We start from the raw sequence: 13,493 nt of genomic DNA on the forward strand, positions 1-13,493 counted from the left end.
GAGTGATGCAGTTCGCGTTCCATCGGGGGCGTCTCAAGGTGGACGAAAGTCTTGCTGATTCTCGGTGTTGGATTAGAGTTTTGCGAGATCTGAAATCGGTCATGGATCCGGGTCGGAGACGAGATGGCCTACATCTTGTATGTGCGGCGGAGGTGGAGGCTGTGACAGTGATCGGAGTAGGAGTGGGTATGCTCATTCTGGGTTGGGTGCCAAGATCAGTTTCGAGGCCCAACTCGATTGGGCGGCCCAAATCTGCTGTATGGCCCAGGTCAAGTTTGCAGCCCAATTCTGGGAAGCTTTGGGTGCCTAGATCATTTTGGGTGCTCAAAACAGATTGGGTGTCACGATTGTGGATTGTGGCCCAAGTTTGGACCAAACAGGCGGGCTCCGGCTTACTAGGGTTTCGGTTATGGGATCCTGGTGGAGGGTTTGGGCTCATAAGGCTTTTCTTTAGCCTTCCTTTTAAGTCTTTTATGTACTATGCTTATTTACTATGCAATCGTTTCGATCATAGTAAGATAAGCCTGTTTAGAATATGTGAGCATGGATGTTCGTTAATGAGTGGTACTAGATATATATACCACGTTTTCTTATTTGCCCTCTGTTTTTCAAGGTAGTGGAAAGGTATGTAATGTACTGCTCTAGCTTGAGACTATTAATGAGAAATGTTGATTTTCATTCAAAAAAAAAAAAAAATGCTCCAAACACTAGAATTCGTAATTTTTGTCATTTTAAAAATTCTACATTATGAAATCCAAACAATGAAATTTAAATTCATAAAATTGTAATTCCCATGATTTTAGAATTTCTATTAAAATTGAAATTACTTTATCCAAACACAACCTTAATGAAATTTTAGATTGATGGAATTAAAGATTTCATCATTTATAAATTTCTACAAATTTTATAATTTTCTCATCCAAACGCACCCTTAGGACTTTTAAGAATGAATGAAAGTACATATAATACCTATCACTCATACTTATAGAATTAGATAATCATGGATAATTATGGACATTAATATACATAACAAACTCCAATAATTTTCCAACCACAAGACCAAAGATTTGAGAAAGTCTATCGTAGATTCATAGTTCCCTTTAAAAAAAAATGTCTATCAAATTTCTTCTCTCTGCACGTGAAGAGGTTGGTCCTCCATCATCTCTCTTTCTTGCTTTTTTTTGTATTTTTTCTAATTTTTATGATATCAACATTTTTTTATACCCAACACGTTCATTGTGTAGTTGTTAAAGGTGATAATTTTGTTTTTCAATTGTGATACTTGGAACCTCTAATATCATAAAGATGATATGTGAAACCCTAGAACCCATGTACCCAACTATTGTGGTCTACCCCTAAAATCTTGAATAGTGTTGCTATGAAATACTGGATTAATTTTGTCTTATTAATTATTCTCATCGATTTGAATTTATATTATGGTTCAAAGAAAGCTTGAGCAATTGATTTCACTTGATTGCTTATAGATCAAGACATTGACCAATATTGTTATGATATATGTTAATCGGCGAAAAAAATCAAGTGATATTCAAAGTATGCTTGAATTTGTTATGATATATGTTAATCGGCGAAAAAACCAAATTACTGAACAATTTCAAAGACCAATATTGTTATGATATATGAATAATTAACCATAAACATCAAGTGATATATATTATATCTTTATGTTGGTTGGGAGATTAGGAATGAGAACGAACTAACTAGACAAAGTAATGATCATTCATTTGAGTCAATTTCTACGAGAAGATACTTAACCATTGAAGAGGCAACGTGTTATTATCTTGTTTTGTTTATGGGCTGCATTGATTTTATTTTTTATTTTTTGTTTTTTGTTTTTATTTTTTGTACGTGCTAAAAAATCTATATAAGTCGTTCATAATAAAGTATATAGATTTTCATGAATCAATAAAAAGTCTATTGCTAAAAAGATCAGATGTGACACAACCAAGAATAAGACAGTAAATTGTATGGTTGAGTTCTATGATTCCTGGGAAAAGGATATTATCCTCTACGTACTCTATGACCGAAGGGAGCAGGATCAAGAGTACTTTTTGAAGTGGATTAGGTATTTGTGCTCAAATCTCCAGTAATTTTCCTTCTCATTTAACAATGGCAAGCCCTTTGTTCGCCATCCACATACAGTCTTCTCCAGTAATTTTCCTTCTCATTTAACAATGGCAAGCCATAAAAAATAACTCTGTTTTTCTTTTCCGTTCTTTGTCAAAGGAGCACAAAGCCTAGAAGTGGAGGGACAATTATCGTACTCGGTTCACCAATTGCCAAGGTGAAGAAACAACAATTAGTTTTTGGCTGCATCGATTTCGAGAGTGAAAATCTTGCAAATTATGCGTTTCGCTTCGGAAGCAACAACTGCATGCAGTTTGCTGAAGGGTATGGACTTAAGAGAAATAGAATACGATAACAAGATATTCTTTTTGGCAAAGCCCTCTGTTGATTTCTTGAGGTTATTGGATGTTAAGAGAATCGATGAGTACCACCTCATCCCCAAAGAAGAGAAAGAAGGAAATGAGAAGTCGATGAAGGTGATGATCTGACAGATTCGGATGATGATGATGATGATGATATGATTTGTACGCAATATTTGGGTGACAGTTGATGTGATATGAATCAAAATCATACCAAGTTTCCTCTTCATCAACCTCACAATCTCCTTTACGTCGTCTTCCATATCCGGTATTTTGAGCTTTTTACGACGCTTGAATTGAAGCCGTTTCATAGCTTCCGGTATTTTGAGCAGTTTTTAGGATGCTTGAATTTATATCGTTTCATAGCTTAGCCATTGGGAGCTTTGCTGGTGGTATTAGGGTTAGAAGGCTTTTTATAGATGTAAGTGTGAAAGTAGATTTAGTTTTCCTGTTTGCATGAGAAGAGGTTTAGCTGTATTTAGAACGCACTGGTTTGGTTGGTATTATGCGCACCGGTTGGGATAATGACAATTTACACAATTTTGGGGTTAAAATTGTCCACTTACTCCATCAAGAGTTTTTTACTCCCATTTACTCAATCTAACATCCATTGACAGTATTGCCTTCATTTTAATTAATAAATTACACTCATCTCTCTCTCTCTCCATGTCTGCAGATCGAAAATTTTCAGTCGTCCAAAGAACGTGAGGGAGAACAACGGGTTTGGGTTTGAAAGCGGCGAGCGTTTTTCCGATGCTTGCTGCTTTTCTTGCTCGGTCTGGTTCCGTTCGGCCATATCGACGACGACGCCACCGAGATTCGGAGCCACGACTTCAATTTCGAAATCAAGCAGCCGCACATCAATGTCCAGTTCGACGACGGCGGAGGAGATCAAGTCGGGAAGTGCAGAGAGGATCTCGTCTTGGACCTAAGCCACGTCGTGCCTGTGGCGGAGAAATATGATGATGATAACCTGAAATCAAGGACCTGGAATAATATGATGATGATAACATGGTGACATGAAGTTTAGAAGTTTAATGGTCAGAGACATGTTTTTGGGGAATTGGATTTTTGCTGGAATTGGTCCACATATACATATATATATATATATATATATATATATATATATATATATATATATATATATATGAGGATAAGATTTCGTGTATTTTAATGGTGATTTCTCCTCTCTCCTCTCTCCTCTCCTCTCTCCTCTCTCCCCTAATATTCATATTAGGGGCAATAATATGATTATTGTGGACAATAATATGTTTATTGGTAGGCAATAATATGATTATTGAGAGTCAATAATATGATTACTGGGGGGCAATAATCATATTATTAGGGGCTACTGCGGGTCAATAATAATATTATTGGGGCACAATGTCCAATTCACACCGCATATTTTTATCTATGTTGTACCTCAAGGATATTAATTAGATAATGAATTGCAGGTGAAAATGAGTCTTCAAATCAGAGCGCTCAGATCAGTCAGAAGCTGACACAGGCTTCCCAGCGGGAAAAACCAGAACGTTTCGGAGCTGGTACTGGAGCTCAGGCATATAAAGAGCTGGAAGAGGTTGATGAAGCTGACGTGGAACCTGCGGACATGGATTTTTTCATGACACAGGCTGAATTATCAGAGCAAGTCCACCGGTCTGGTATTGACCGGGCAAAAGCATGGATTTCTGATGTGGTGACCGGGCATGTGGAGATTCATCCCTCCACCGGTTGGTTTTTGCCCAGCTATACTTTGCCTTTCGATGACCCAGGGCAAGAAAAAAGCCAACTGCATGACTAATTTCTTGACCCAGCATGCCTGGCTGCCAGCATGCTACTGAGCTGACGACAGCGACCGAAAGCAGAAGCAGACAGAGAGCAGCAGACGCGTGGAGGCAACGCACCAATGAGAGAGGAGAAGACGCGCCGCAATTGCTGACCCCATCTGCAATTGGTTGTCGCCTAGCGATAAGAAATGGCGGAAGAGAAAGGCCACGTGGAACCTAGCCGTTGGGCAAATAGTAAATTTGAAAGCAACGGTCAAGTCATCTCAGCCGTCTGTTTCAATTAACTTGCAGATCTGACGGCAACCAATTAATATGTATATATATTAAATCAAACGGTAACAAAACGGTAAGAAAAAAAATTCTAAAATTTTTTCTATAAATACCTACAATTTTTTCTAACATCTCACACCCAAAAAATTTCAGTAAAATGAACAGTGAATTTAAATAGTGAAACCCACGATGAACAGTGAATTACGTGAACAGTACTGTGAACAGTGACATGGTGAACAGTGTTGACCGGGCAGAGAAAAACAACGGGTGCAAACCCATGTCCAGTGGCAGTGAATAGTAGCTTGACTGGTCGAATTCTTGACTTCTCGACTTTGCCTTTTCTTGACTACGGGTGGACTTGCTCTCAAGGAGCGAGATTGTCAAGGCTGTCAAGTCTGAAAGCGGACACATCGACATCGTCCGCGCTATCAAAGAGCTCACCACTTAATGTTATGCCGAGACTTGATCATGAGCCTTTTGGCTTGTTGTCATCAGAGCTCTGTAATGGTTATGCATGCTGAGATCCTACTCATGTTACCAGTACGTATATTAGTAGAACACAGGCCATGGTTATCTATCTAGTTATGCTACTCATCTTACGAGTACATATAATCGTATATTAGTATGCCATATATGGTTATAATATTGCAAATTCTTGTATATTTTGTTGGGGACTAACAGGCATCCATTAATTTGATTTCTAGATCAAAAATGTTAACGCCTCAGAGTAATCGGGACTCTGGAATGTTTGATCTTAATGTTAAAAAATCTGTATTGGAAGAGAAAATACAAGGAAATAAGGATATCAAACCCAGAAGCAAGCTCCAAAACTCTTGGAATCCTCACATTGTAATCCGTACAAAAATTTGCTTCATGAAACAAGTGATTAAAGAAAATTACTTCAAAACAACTATTAACATCATGAATCAAGGACCTGACATTTACCTTGACCCAAAAAAAAAAAAAAATCTAAATTTTGTTGGATAATATTATATAAAAGAAAAGTGGAAAATCTTATTTGACTGAGAAGTATATGATAAGTCTTGGTCCTCACTCATCTCTCTCCCAAGCTCCTAACAATGGCTTCTTCTTTATCCACCACCACCAAATCAATCCCAGTCTTCATCACCACCGATTCCTTACACTCAATCCTCTCTCACCAAACCCTAATCGACCACTTCCACTCTTCCCTCCCCACCGTCTCCTCCTCCCTCTGCTCCCCAATCCGCCAAAGCTACGCCGTTTCGCCCACCTCCTCCCTCCTCCTCATGCCCTCCTGGTCCTCCTCCCCCTCCCTCCCCTACCTCGGCGTCAAGCTCGTCACCTACTTCCCCCTCAACTTGCCCGGAATCCACGGCAGCTACGTCCTCTTCAGCTCCACCTCCGGCCAAACCCTGGCCACCATGGACGGCACTGCTCTCACTCTCTACCGCACCGCCTGCGTCTCCGGCTTGGCTTCCAGAATTCTCTCCAGAAACGACAGTGAGGTTTTGGTCATGATCGGAGCCGGTGCTCTGGCGCCGCATTTGATCAGGGCACACCTTGCGGCGAGGCCTGGCTTGAAGAGAGTGATCATATGGAACAGGACGGAGGTGAAGGCGAGAGCATTGGCGGAGGAGATGAGGGGAAGCGTGGGAGGTGATGGGGTTGAGTTTGAGAGCAATGGGAGCTTGGATGAGGCGGTGGCGATGGGGGACATTGTGAGCTGCGCCACGAATTCGGAGGTGGCGCTGGTGAAGGGGGAGAGGCTGAAGGTGGGAGCTCATTTGGACTTGGTTGGATCGTTCCAGCATTCGATGAAGGAGTGTGATGATGAGGCCATAAGGAGAGGGAGGGTGTTTGTGGACAATGAGGCGGCGCTGGTGGAGGCTGGGGAGTTGGTTGGAGCTTTCGAGAGAGGTGTGATCGGGAAGGGGGATGTGTGTGGGATGCTGGTGGAGTTGATCGGAGGAGAGAAGGCTGGGAGGAGAAGTGCAGAGGAGATTACCGTGTTCAAGTCGGTAGGATCTGCAGTTGTGGACATTCTTGCTGCACAGCTGGTGTATGAAACTTACATGAAGCAGTGAGATTGGTTCACTGATGCTGAGATTTGCGAATTGTATACATACAGATCATGTTTTGTGTAAGAGAGCCGAATCCGTGAATAAAATGCCTGTTTGTAGTTTTAGATCGGAAAACTGCAATACAGAATCCACGTTCATGACAGGGGAACTTAGCATTAAGCTTCTATTATGAGCTAAGCAGTATGTAACATTATCAAATGTATTACAGTACAATCTTCTTTTGGAAAGAGTAATGTAAAATGAATAAAAATGAAGGAGAGACTCTGAACAGCCCCAAAAGAATATATTCTACCTGAGCTTATAATCCAGTTGATACAATGAATGGGATGGGGGTAAAAACTAGTTCATAAAAAAAGATACAGTACATGGCTGATGAAACTGATAAGCTGTTTGGTAATTTTCAGGCCTAATCTAGTTGAGAACAATGCACTATGTTCAGCTAAATCAGAGCTATTCAACTTCATAGTTTACTTCTGCTTTGACTTGGCAGCAAAAAGGGCAAGAATTAGAAAAAAGAATGTGTATGGTCAAGACCCCAAAAAGCATTGAAACAATGAATTTTCATTATCAGGAACACAAGTAAATGATACATGACCCGATTGACTAAAAAAATGTAAAAGTACACAACTTGTGGACTGTGCATGAAACTTTTTGGGGCTCCTTCCAACTGTTGTATCCAATTCTGTTCCGAAGATTCAACCAGCTAGAAGCAAACCATAATATGGTACCTGCGATTCTGTTAGCATTGCTAAATTTTAACTTTGCTTTACTTTCTGTGGCGTGTGCTGTGTCCTCGGGAATAGCAGATCATTAAGTTGTCTCTCAGCACTATACTCAGAAGTGGCCTGATAAGACACAGTATACGGGGCAATCAAAGGCAATGTTACTTTGTAACTTAGGCAAAATAGGCATATTATACTCAGAGGTGGCAGATGGGGCAATCAAAGGCAATGTTACTTTGTAACTTAGGCAAAATAGGCATATTATACTCAGAAGTGGCAGATGGGGCAATCAAAGGCACAATACACGTTATATTTCATAGATGCTTCCCAAGAAGACTAATATATTAAGGAATGTGCAACCATATTTTGTTTCTGCTTCAGAGATGGTTCAATAGTAAATGACTATTCCCGAAGTTATAAAAAACATGCTAGACTATTTCATAAGTTAGGTGTTGGACTTGACACTAGAATTAGTGAACATTTTCAACTATTTCTCTCCACAAGGCAAACTATGAACCTTCGACATCTTTCTCAAGGGAGGTATAGCAAGTTGCAAAGAGGTACAAGTATAACCACTGCTCTATGCACAGCAGCTCAGTGTAATTAGATAATTCATGGATGGAAAATATAGCAGACTCAAAATACAAGATGAAATGTACAAACATTAAAGACTGATTATGGCTTTCAGATAATTAGCATACCCGTGCATTTAGTGCAAACCGCAACGTCTGAACTTGTGTTCCTGAGCAAACCCTCAAGTCAAATCCAAGAGAATCTACACTGGTAAGTACTACCTCCTGCAAATAAATAAATTTGAGACCTATTATCTACAAGGCTTCAACTTTAATTGATAGCTTTCAGAAGATTGTGATGATAATGAAATATAAGACTCAGAAAGAGGGTGTTAAATATGTTTTCATATATCAACAGCACTCAGCCCTTTCACTTTACATGCAAAATTTCAGGACCAAATATGTTATCAAATGCTTCAAAATGGTACACAATTGTAGTATCATCAAATGGCAAAAAAAAAAAAAAAAAAGTGAGATGAAGAAAAACTAACAACTTTTTTCTTTTCTGGATTGGGCGGTGGTGATAAACAAAAATATAACCAAGATCTATAGCCACATTTCTGAAGAAATTTGAAAGCTTGACTAGCAAGTTTAAATATGTTACCTCAACTTGAATACCCTTTAGTCTCCAACAAAGGGACTTGAGAGCTTGTGTGGTCTTTTCTCCACCTGCTTTCAGACGAGATATAATTTTAGCGGCTGAGTGTGCAATGGCATCGGGCTGAGCTTTTACGAAGTCTTCTACTTCAACAACACTCTGGAGAATTAGACAGAATAGATTACATCAATAATACTGCAGTGCATCCAAATGTCCAATTATTGTTGGGGGAAAGCACATTCTAAAGTTCACCAATAAATGAGGTCTATTCTAACATAATCCGGCCATATTGGGGTATGACTCTAAAAAGAAAAATCCATATTTCTCATATTTACTGGATCATACAGGGGATAAAAACTGAAAGGTACCAAAACCTTAACCATTTAGCATATGAAAATTATACAATTCAAAGATACCTAAAATCATTACACACACCTGATGTCCATGTGATGAAAACAACTGAATCTTAACAATCTCCAGTTTGTAAAAAGTAGTCCCATTCTTTGGTATTTCACCCTTCTCATTGTCTGATTCCTCTGCCCGGATTGGACTGCCCTTGAAAGATCCTGATTCATGGCCATTGATCTTATCAGGCTCTTCTAAATCATCTTCTACAGTTCTCCCAACTTGTTTTTCATCATCATTGGACTCATGATCTGACATATGCTTTTTTATGACAGTATGTTCTTCAATATATGCAGGTCTTAGAAGCCCCTGAATTGCCAAACTAGCTGGAGCCTGCTCTGCCCAATCTATAGGATCATCTGAAGCAACCTAAAAATTAAAAACAGAAACAGAAAATTCTAAGTTCAACAAAGACCATGGCCCGAAAAAGGTTGCAATTAGATGATTTAAATAAATAAATGTTCTACAATTATGCATTTAAGGAAGAATATTTAAATGTTTTAGTTGCAATATAGTATAAAATGACGGAATTTCTTGTCATGTATCTTCAATTGCCCAAGATTACTTCTCCTACACTACTTCATGGCAGAGTCACAATATTTACAGTGGACAGTTACCTCAGTCAGCTTCTTGGCAAAATACATTGGGTGAGAATAACGCATAGTCTCCAGCTTTGCCCAGTCTCCAAGAGTCTCGTCATCTTCATCGTCATCTTCTTCATCTTCGTCGTCAAGAACGGAAACCCAATCCTAAACAAGAATCTATTAAATCATTAGAAATGGTGACAACTACATGCATGCTCCAGATTGGTAGAAACAAAAACAGAAAACAAACCGAATCATCGTCACCATCTTCATCGTCGTCGTCGTCCTCATCATTGTCATCTTCACCATCACTATATTCACCTTCAATCTCATCAATTCCAAAATCAATTTCTGGTACTTCCATCTCATTGATCATTTCCATAGTATCTAAGCCAATAATAACTTGCTGCATCATATAATGCACCACAAAAAGGCCATAAGTATAACATTAGAGCAAAAAGGTTTGCAAAACCGGAATCTTTGCTATGGTTTAACTACAAGTAATCATGATTTGAATATGTGTTCACGAAAGCTGCATACCACAAAGTTATTTTCTGAAGTTATGGATTGCATAGACGCATTGTCTTCACCATCCTTCACTTGAAAGTATATATCTGTAACATGCTAGACCTTATTAGAACTTTCACCAAAGTAAACACGAAGAAACAAAGGTTGACAAGTCCAATGTATGATGAGAAACTCATACACTTGACTTACTTCCATGTTCATCAGTTACATAAGGCAAATCAGGACACATAATATTTTCATGAACCTCATCATTAATCAGACTCGAAAACATGAGCGTGGCTTTGCTATTAACCTGCACACAACACACTATGCACATCACTAACAATGCAGAACTACTAGCGCGCTAACCACTTAAAACAAGTACTTTCCTACATTCATAGGGCATATACAATGCAGTACCTCAATAATGGTCCTAGCAGATTCTGCAGATGTAAGTCTTGCAGCCCCAACATTATCCAATGTTGCTTCAGCAATATCCTCAAACGGATGGTACTGCGGCCTCCCATTCGGCTTCACAGGCTCCGAACCAGGCCCTAACTGCTCCGTGGCCGCTCGAATCCCATTCTTTACACAATTGCTCCTTTTCGCAACCGAATCATAATGCTTTGATCTTCGAATCCTACCCCTGCAAGTAAGCCTCAAACTCTCAGCATTCATATCAATCCAGTCTTCACTTCCAAAACCATAACATTTCAAATTCGATTATTCACCGAAACAAAGCTCAACTAACTACAATCAAAATCAGCCGGCTTACCATCCGCCGGAGTACGCAAGCCGGCAAGAGGTGACGTGGACTGCTCCGGTCAGCTCCTCCGAGCTCCACCGTGGACGAAAACCTACAACAACGAATCAAAGAAAGGAACCATGTAACGCACCGTTTTGGAAGCAGAGAAAAGCAGCTGAGCTGGGAGTAAGGGGAGGAAGTTATTTACAAGGGACGGCGGTGGAGGAGCAGACATTGGCGGCGGCGGAGTTGAATCGTACGGCCACGGCTGACTCGATCATCATCATCGTTTTCTTTTTCTCTTGAATTAATGGAAGTGTTGAAAATCCAAAGGAATATCTCTTTCAGTTTGGTTTTTGAGAGGATGAGGATTGCGGTACTCTTTTTGAGTTTTTGGTACTTTGAAGATGCCAAGTTGGGCTGGGATCTCCTGCGGGCGCGAATAATAACAGCCTCATTTACTCAAACAAGTGTCAATGGATCGGACGGATTTGGAATTGAAAATTTGATTCGTTAACTTGGTAACAGTTTGGATTAACAAAACCGTTTATTTAGCGGATTAAAGTCATCAAACACAAATTTAATCCAAACTATTAATGATTCGTTTTTATCATTATTTTTTATTTTATTTTTATAAGTACAGTATTTTGCGTACTTTAGTGTACTGAGTATTAACTCAACACTCTGAAACAAAAGTCACATGTTTTCTTGAAGTTGTTTGGAGTTGAAAAAGTTAATATTACTATTTAAAAATTAAGAATATTCATTACAATAAATCACAGATTGGTGGACCAAATATCCGTTAATCGGTCGGATAAAGATTTAAGTTGAGCTACTAACGATCTTTTGAGTTATGAAATCCGGTGGTGTTAAATTATATCACTAAGCAGATTTAAATTTAGGTTGATAAGCTCCAAACACGGTTCATTTTATGGGTTTAATTGAGCGGTCAAAACTCTAAGCCAAAACGCACCGTTTTAAGAGGGAGTAATATATCTGAGGCTCCGGTCTGAGCCATTCAATCCTATTCTTTTCTGGGAATTTCAAATGCTGTCTTAGTATGCTTACCTTGACGTACTCGCTGCCGGTCTTTACTCGGCGGCTGGAATTTACCGGAATCTCCCACATTAGAACCAGTGTAGTGGTAAAGCTTCAGAAACAGTGGGCCCATTATTTCTTTTTGTAATTTGCATCATTCTGAGAGAATTATACATGTGAAAGATTATCACTTTGTTGTTAAATTTTGCTTCTTTTTTCAGGTATGTGGATTAAAGGGTCCAAGACCCAGATACCCAAGAGTCTGGAAAGCCAATAAGAAGATTGGGACCATTTCCAAATCCCTCAAGCTCGTTGAGTGCGTAAGTTTCTCTTATTTTATTAGTGCACCCTTTTGCATATATGTGTTGTAGTGTTGAAAGTAGTAATCTTTTTTTGTAGGTTAAGGGTTTGTCAAATGTGAAAGAGGAGGTTTATGGGGCACTTGATTCTTTCATTGCTTGGGAATTGGAATTCCCTTTGATTACAGTGAAGAAGGCATTGAAGACTCTTGAGAATCAGAAAGACTGGAAAAGGATAATTCAGGTCTTTTTTGGTCCTTCTTTAGGTGCTTAGAATCATGAATTTGTGATCATAGTAGTTAATTTCTCAGAAACTAGTAGCTTTGGGTTTTAGGTATCAAAATGGATGCTGAGCAAAGGTCAAGGAAGAACAATGGGGACCTATTTCACATTATTGAATGCTTTAGCGGCGGATGGGAGACTTGAAGAAGCTGAAGAGCTTTGGACAAAGCTGTTCTCGCAGTACTTGGATAGCATGCCTCGAACGTTCTTTGACAAAATGATTTCGATTTACTATGAGAAGGGCTTACATGACAAGATGTTTGAGGTACTATAGTGCTAATGCTTTGTAAAGTACAATTGGTCAATTGAAATTTGGAAACATAGTAATGCAGATTCCTGAAAATTATTGGATTTTGATTGTGAAAGGAGTTTATTCATGTTTGCCTTAATGTTGAATTTCATGGTATCACTAGTTTGCATATTGAAGACTTTGAATTCGATGCATTAATTTTAGTTTAACTTCTTGGAAACTTTCGCTTGCTGTAGATATTTGCTGACATGGAGGAGCTTGGTATCAAACCAAATATGTCAATTGTTGACAAGGTTGGAGATGTCTTTCAGAAGCTGGGTATGATGGACAAATACGCTAAATTGAAGAAGAAATATCCACCGCCAAAATGGGAAATTCGGTACATCAAAGGAAAACGTGTTAGAATTCAAGCAAACAAGCGAAGCAATCTTGATGGTGATGACAAAATGCTAAATGAGGAGAAGGAAACAATCCAAAGCTCAAATGAAGTGTTAAATGCTGACTCAAATCCAGATGAACAGATTGTTGAAGCTGAGGAAGTGGACCAGAACTCGTCCAATTTACTTGAGGAAGCTGGTACAAATGTAGATGAACTCAGGGTTGAATCTAAAACCTCTTCTTGACCAGTCGGATGCATCAGAGGTTATGATATGCCATACCTTCTTATCATATGGGATGAGAAAGGTGCTCAAGGCAAAGGAAGACGTTCAGAATGTGATATTGAGAATCATAACATTGTGCTGTCTAGGAGAAACCTTATTGTATCCAACTAGTTTCTAAGATCTTCGCAGCCATACAAGTTTAGAAGAAGCTGTCTGTCTGGAAGATCCAATTGATCTGGTAAGTTGACAACATAATCATACCAATAGCCACTCATGGTTCCAATGCTTAAAAGTAAATTTTGTTCCATGAAAAAGGTTAATTCCA

General features: G+C 39.1%; 3 protein-coding genes across 3 annotated transcripts; 2 read left to right on the forward strand and 1 right to left on the reverse strand.

The window, feature by feature from the left end:
* The first annotated feature begins 5,355 nt into the window (after nt 1-5,355).
* Nucleotides 5,356-6,704, forward strand: LOC133713964 (protein SAR DEFICIENT 4). The gene has a single exon (XM_062139981.1). The coding sequence runs from the start codon at nt 5,581-5,583 to the stop codon at nt 6,565-6,567; it is 987 nt and encodes a 328-aa protein (XP_061995965.1). The 5' UTR covers nt 5,356-5,580; the 3' UTR covers nt 6,568-6,704.
* Nucleotides 6,705-6,791: 87 nt separating this feature from the next.
* Nucleotides 6,792-11,094, reverse strand: LOC133713963 (uncharacterized protein At3g49140-like). Its single transcript, XM_062139980.1, has 11 exons — nt 10,906-11,094; nt 10,728-10,809; nt 10,373-10,598; nt 10,163-10,265; nt 9,986-10,059; nt 9,696-9,851; nt 9,479-9,610; nt 8,892-9,230; nt 8,463-8,615; nt 7,988-8,083; nt 6,792-7,409 (listed from the first exon to the last, which is right to left on the reverse strand). The coding sequence occupies exons 1-11, from the start codon at nt 10,982-10,984 to the stop codon at nt 7,320-7,322; spliced, it is 1,530 nt and encodes a 509-aa protein (XP_061995964.1). The 5' UTR covers nt 10,985-11,094; the 3' UTR covers nt 6,792-7,319.
* A 591-nt stretch (nt 11,095-11,685) lies between these two features.
* LOC133713965 (pentatricopeptide repeat-containing protein At4g21190) lies at nt 11,686-13,348 on the forward strand. The gene is made up of 5 exons (XM_062139982.1): nt 11,686-11,841; nt 11,957-12,055; nt 12,135-12,278; nt 12,369-12,581; nt 12,803-13,348. The coding sequence occupies exons 1-5, from the start codon at nt 11,758-11,760 to the stop codon at nt 13,187-13,189; spliced, it is 927 nt and encodes a 308-aa protein (XP_061995966.1). The 5' UTR covers nt 11,686-11,757; the 3' UTR covers nt 13,190-13,348.
* Nucleotides 13,349-13,493: the final 145 nt, after the last annotated feature.

The sequence above is a fragment of the Rosa rugosa genome, chromosome 6 (assembly GCF_958449725.1).
Source record: "Rosa rugosa chromosome 6, drRosRugo1.1, whole genome shotgun sequence".
NCBI lineage: Eukaryota > Viridiplantae > Streptophyta > Magnoliopsida > Rosales > Rosaceae > Rosa > Rosa rugosa.

Excerpts from the sequence above, each read along its gene's own strand:
- LOC133713965 (XM_062139982.1), top strand. The coding sequence starts at position 11,758 with ATGCTTACCTTGACGTACTCGCTGCCGGTCTTTACTCGGCGGCTGGAA. Across the intron at positions 12,056-12,134 it reads CCCTCAAGCTCGTTGAGTGC|GTTAAGGGTTTGTCAAATGT; the intron begins GTAAGTTTCTCT and ends CTTTTTTTGTAG. Across the intron at positions 12,279-12,368 it reads ACTGGAAAAGGATAATTCAG|GTATCAAAATGGATGCTGAG; the intron begins GTCTTTTTTGGT and ends TTTGGGTTTTAG.
- LOC133713963 (XM_062139980.1), bottom strand. The coding sequence starts at position 10,984 with ATGATGATGATCGAGTCAGCCGTGGCCGTACGATTCAACTCCGCCGCC. Across the intron at positions 8,084-8,462 it reads TAAAGGGTATTCAAGTTGAG|GAGGTAGTACTTACCAGTGT; the intron begins GTAACATATTTA and ends ATTTATTTGCAG. Across the intron at positions 7,410-7,987 it reads GGTTTGCACTAAATGCACGG|GCCACTTCTGAGTATAGTGC; the intron begins GTATGCTAATTA and ends GTGTCTTATCAG.
- LOC133713964 (XM_062139981.1), top strand. The coding sequence starts at position 5,581 with ATGGCTTCTTCTTTATCCACCACCACCAAATCAATCCCAGTCTTCATC.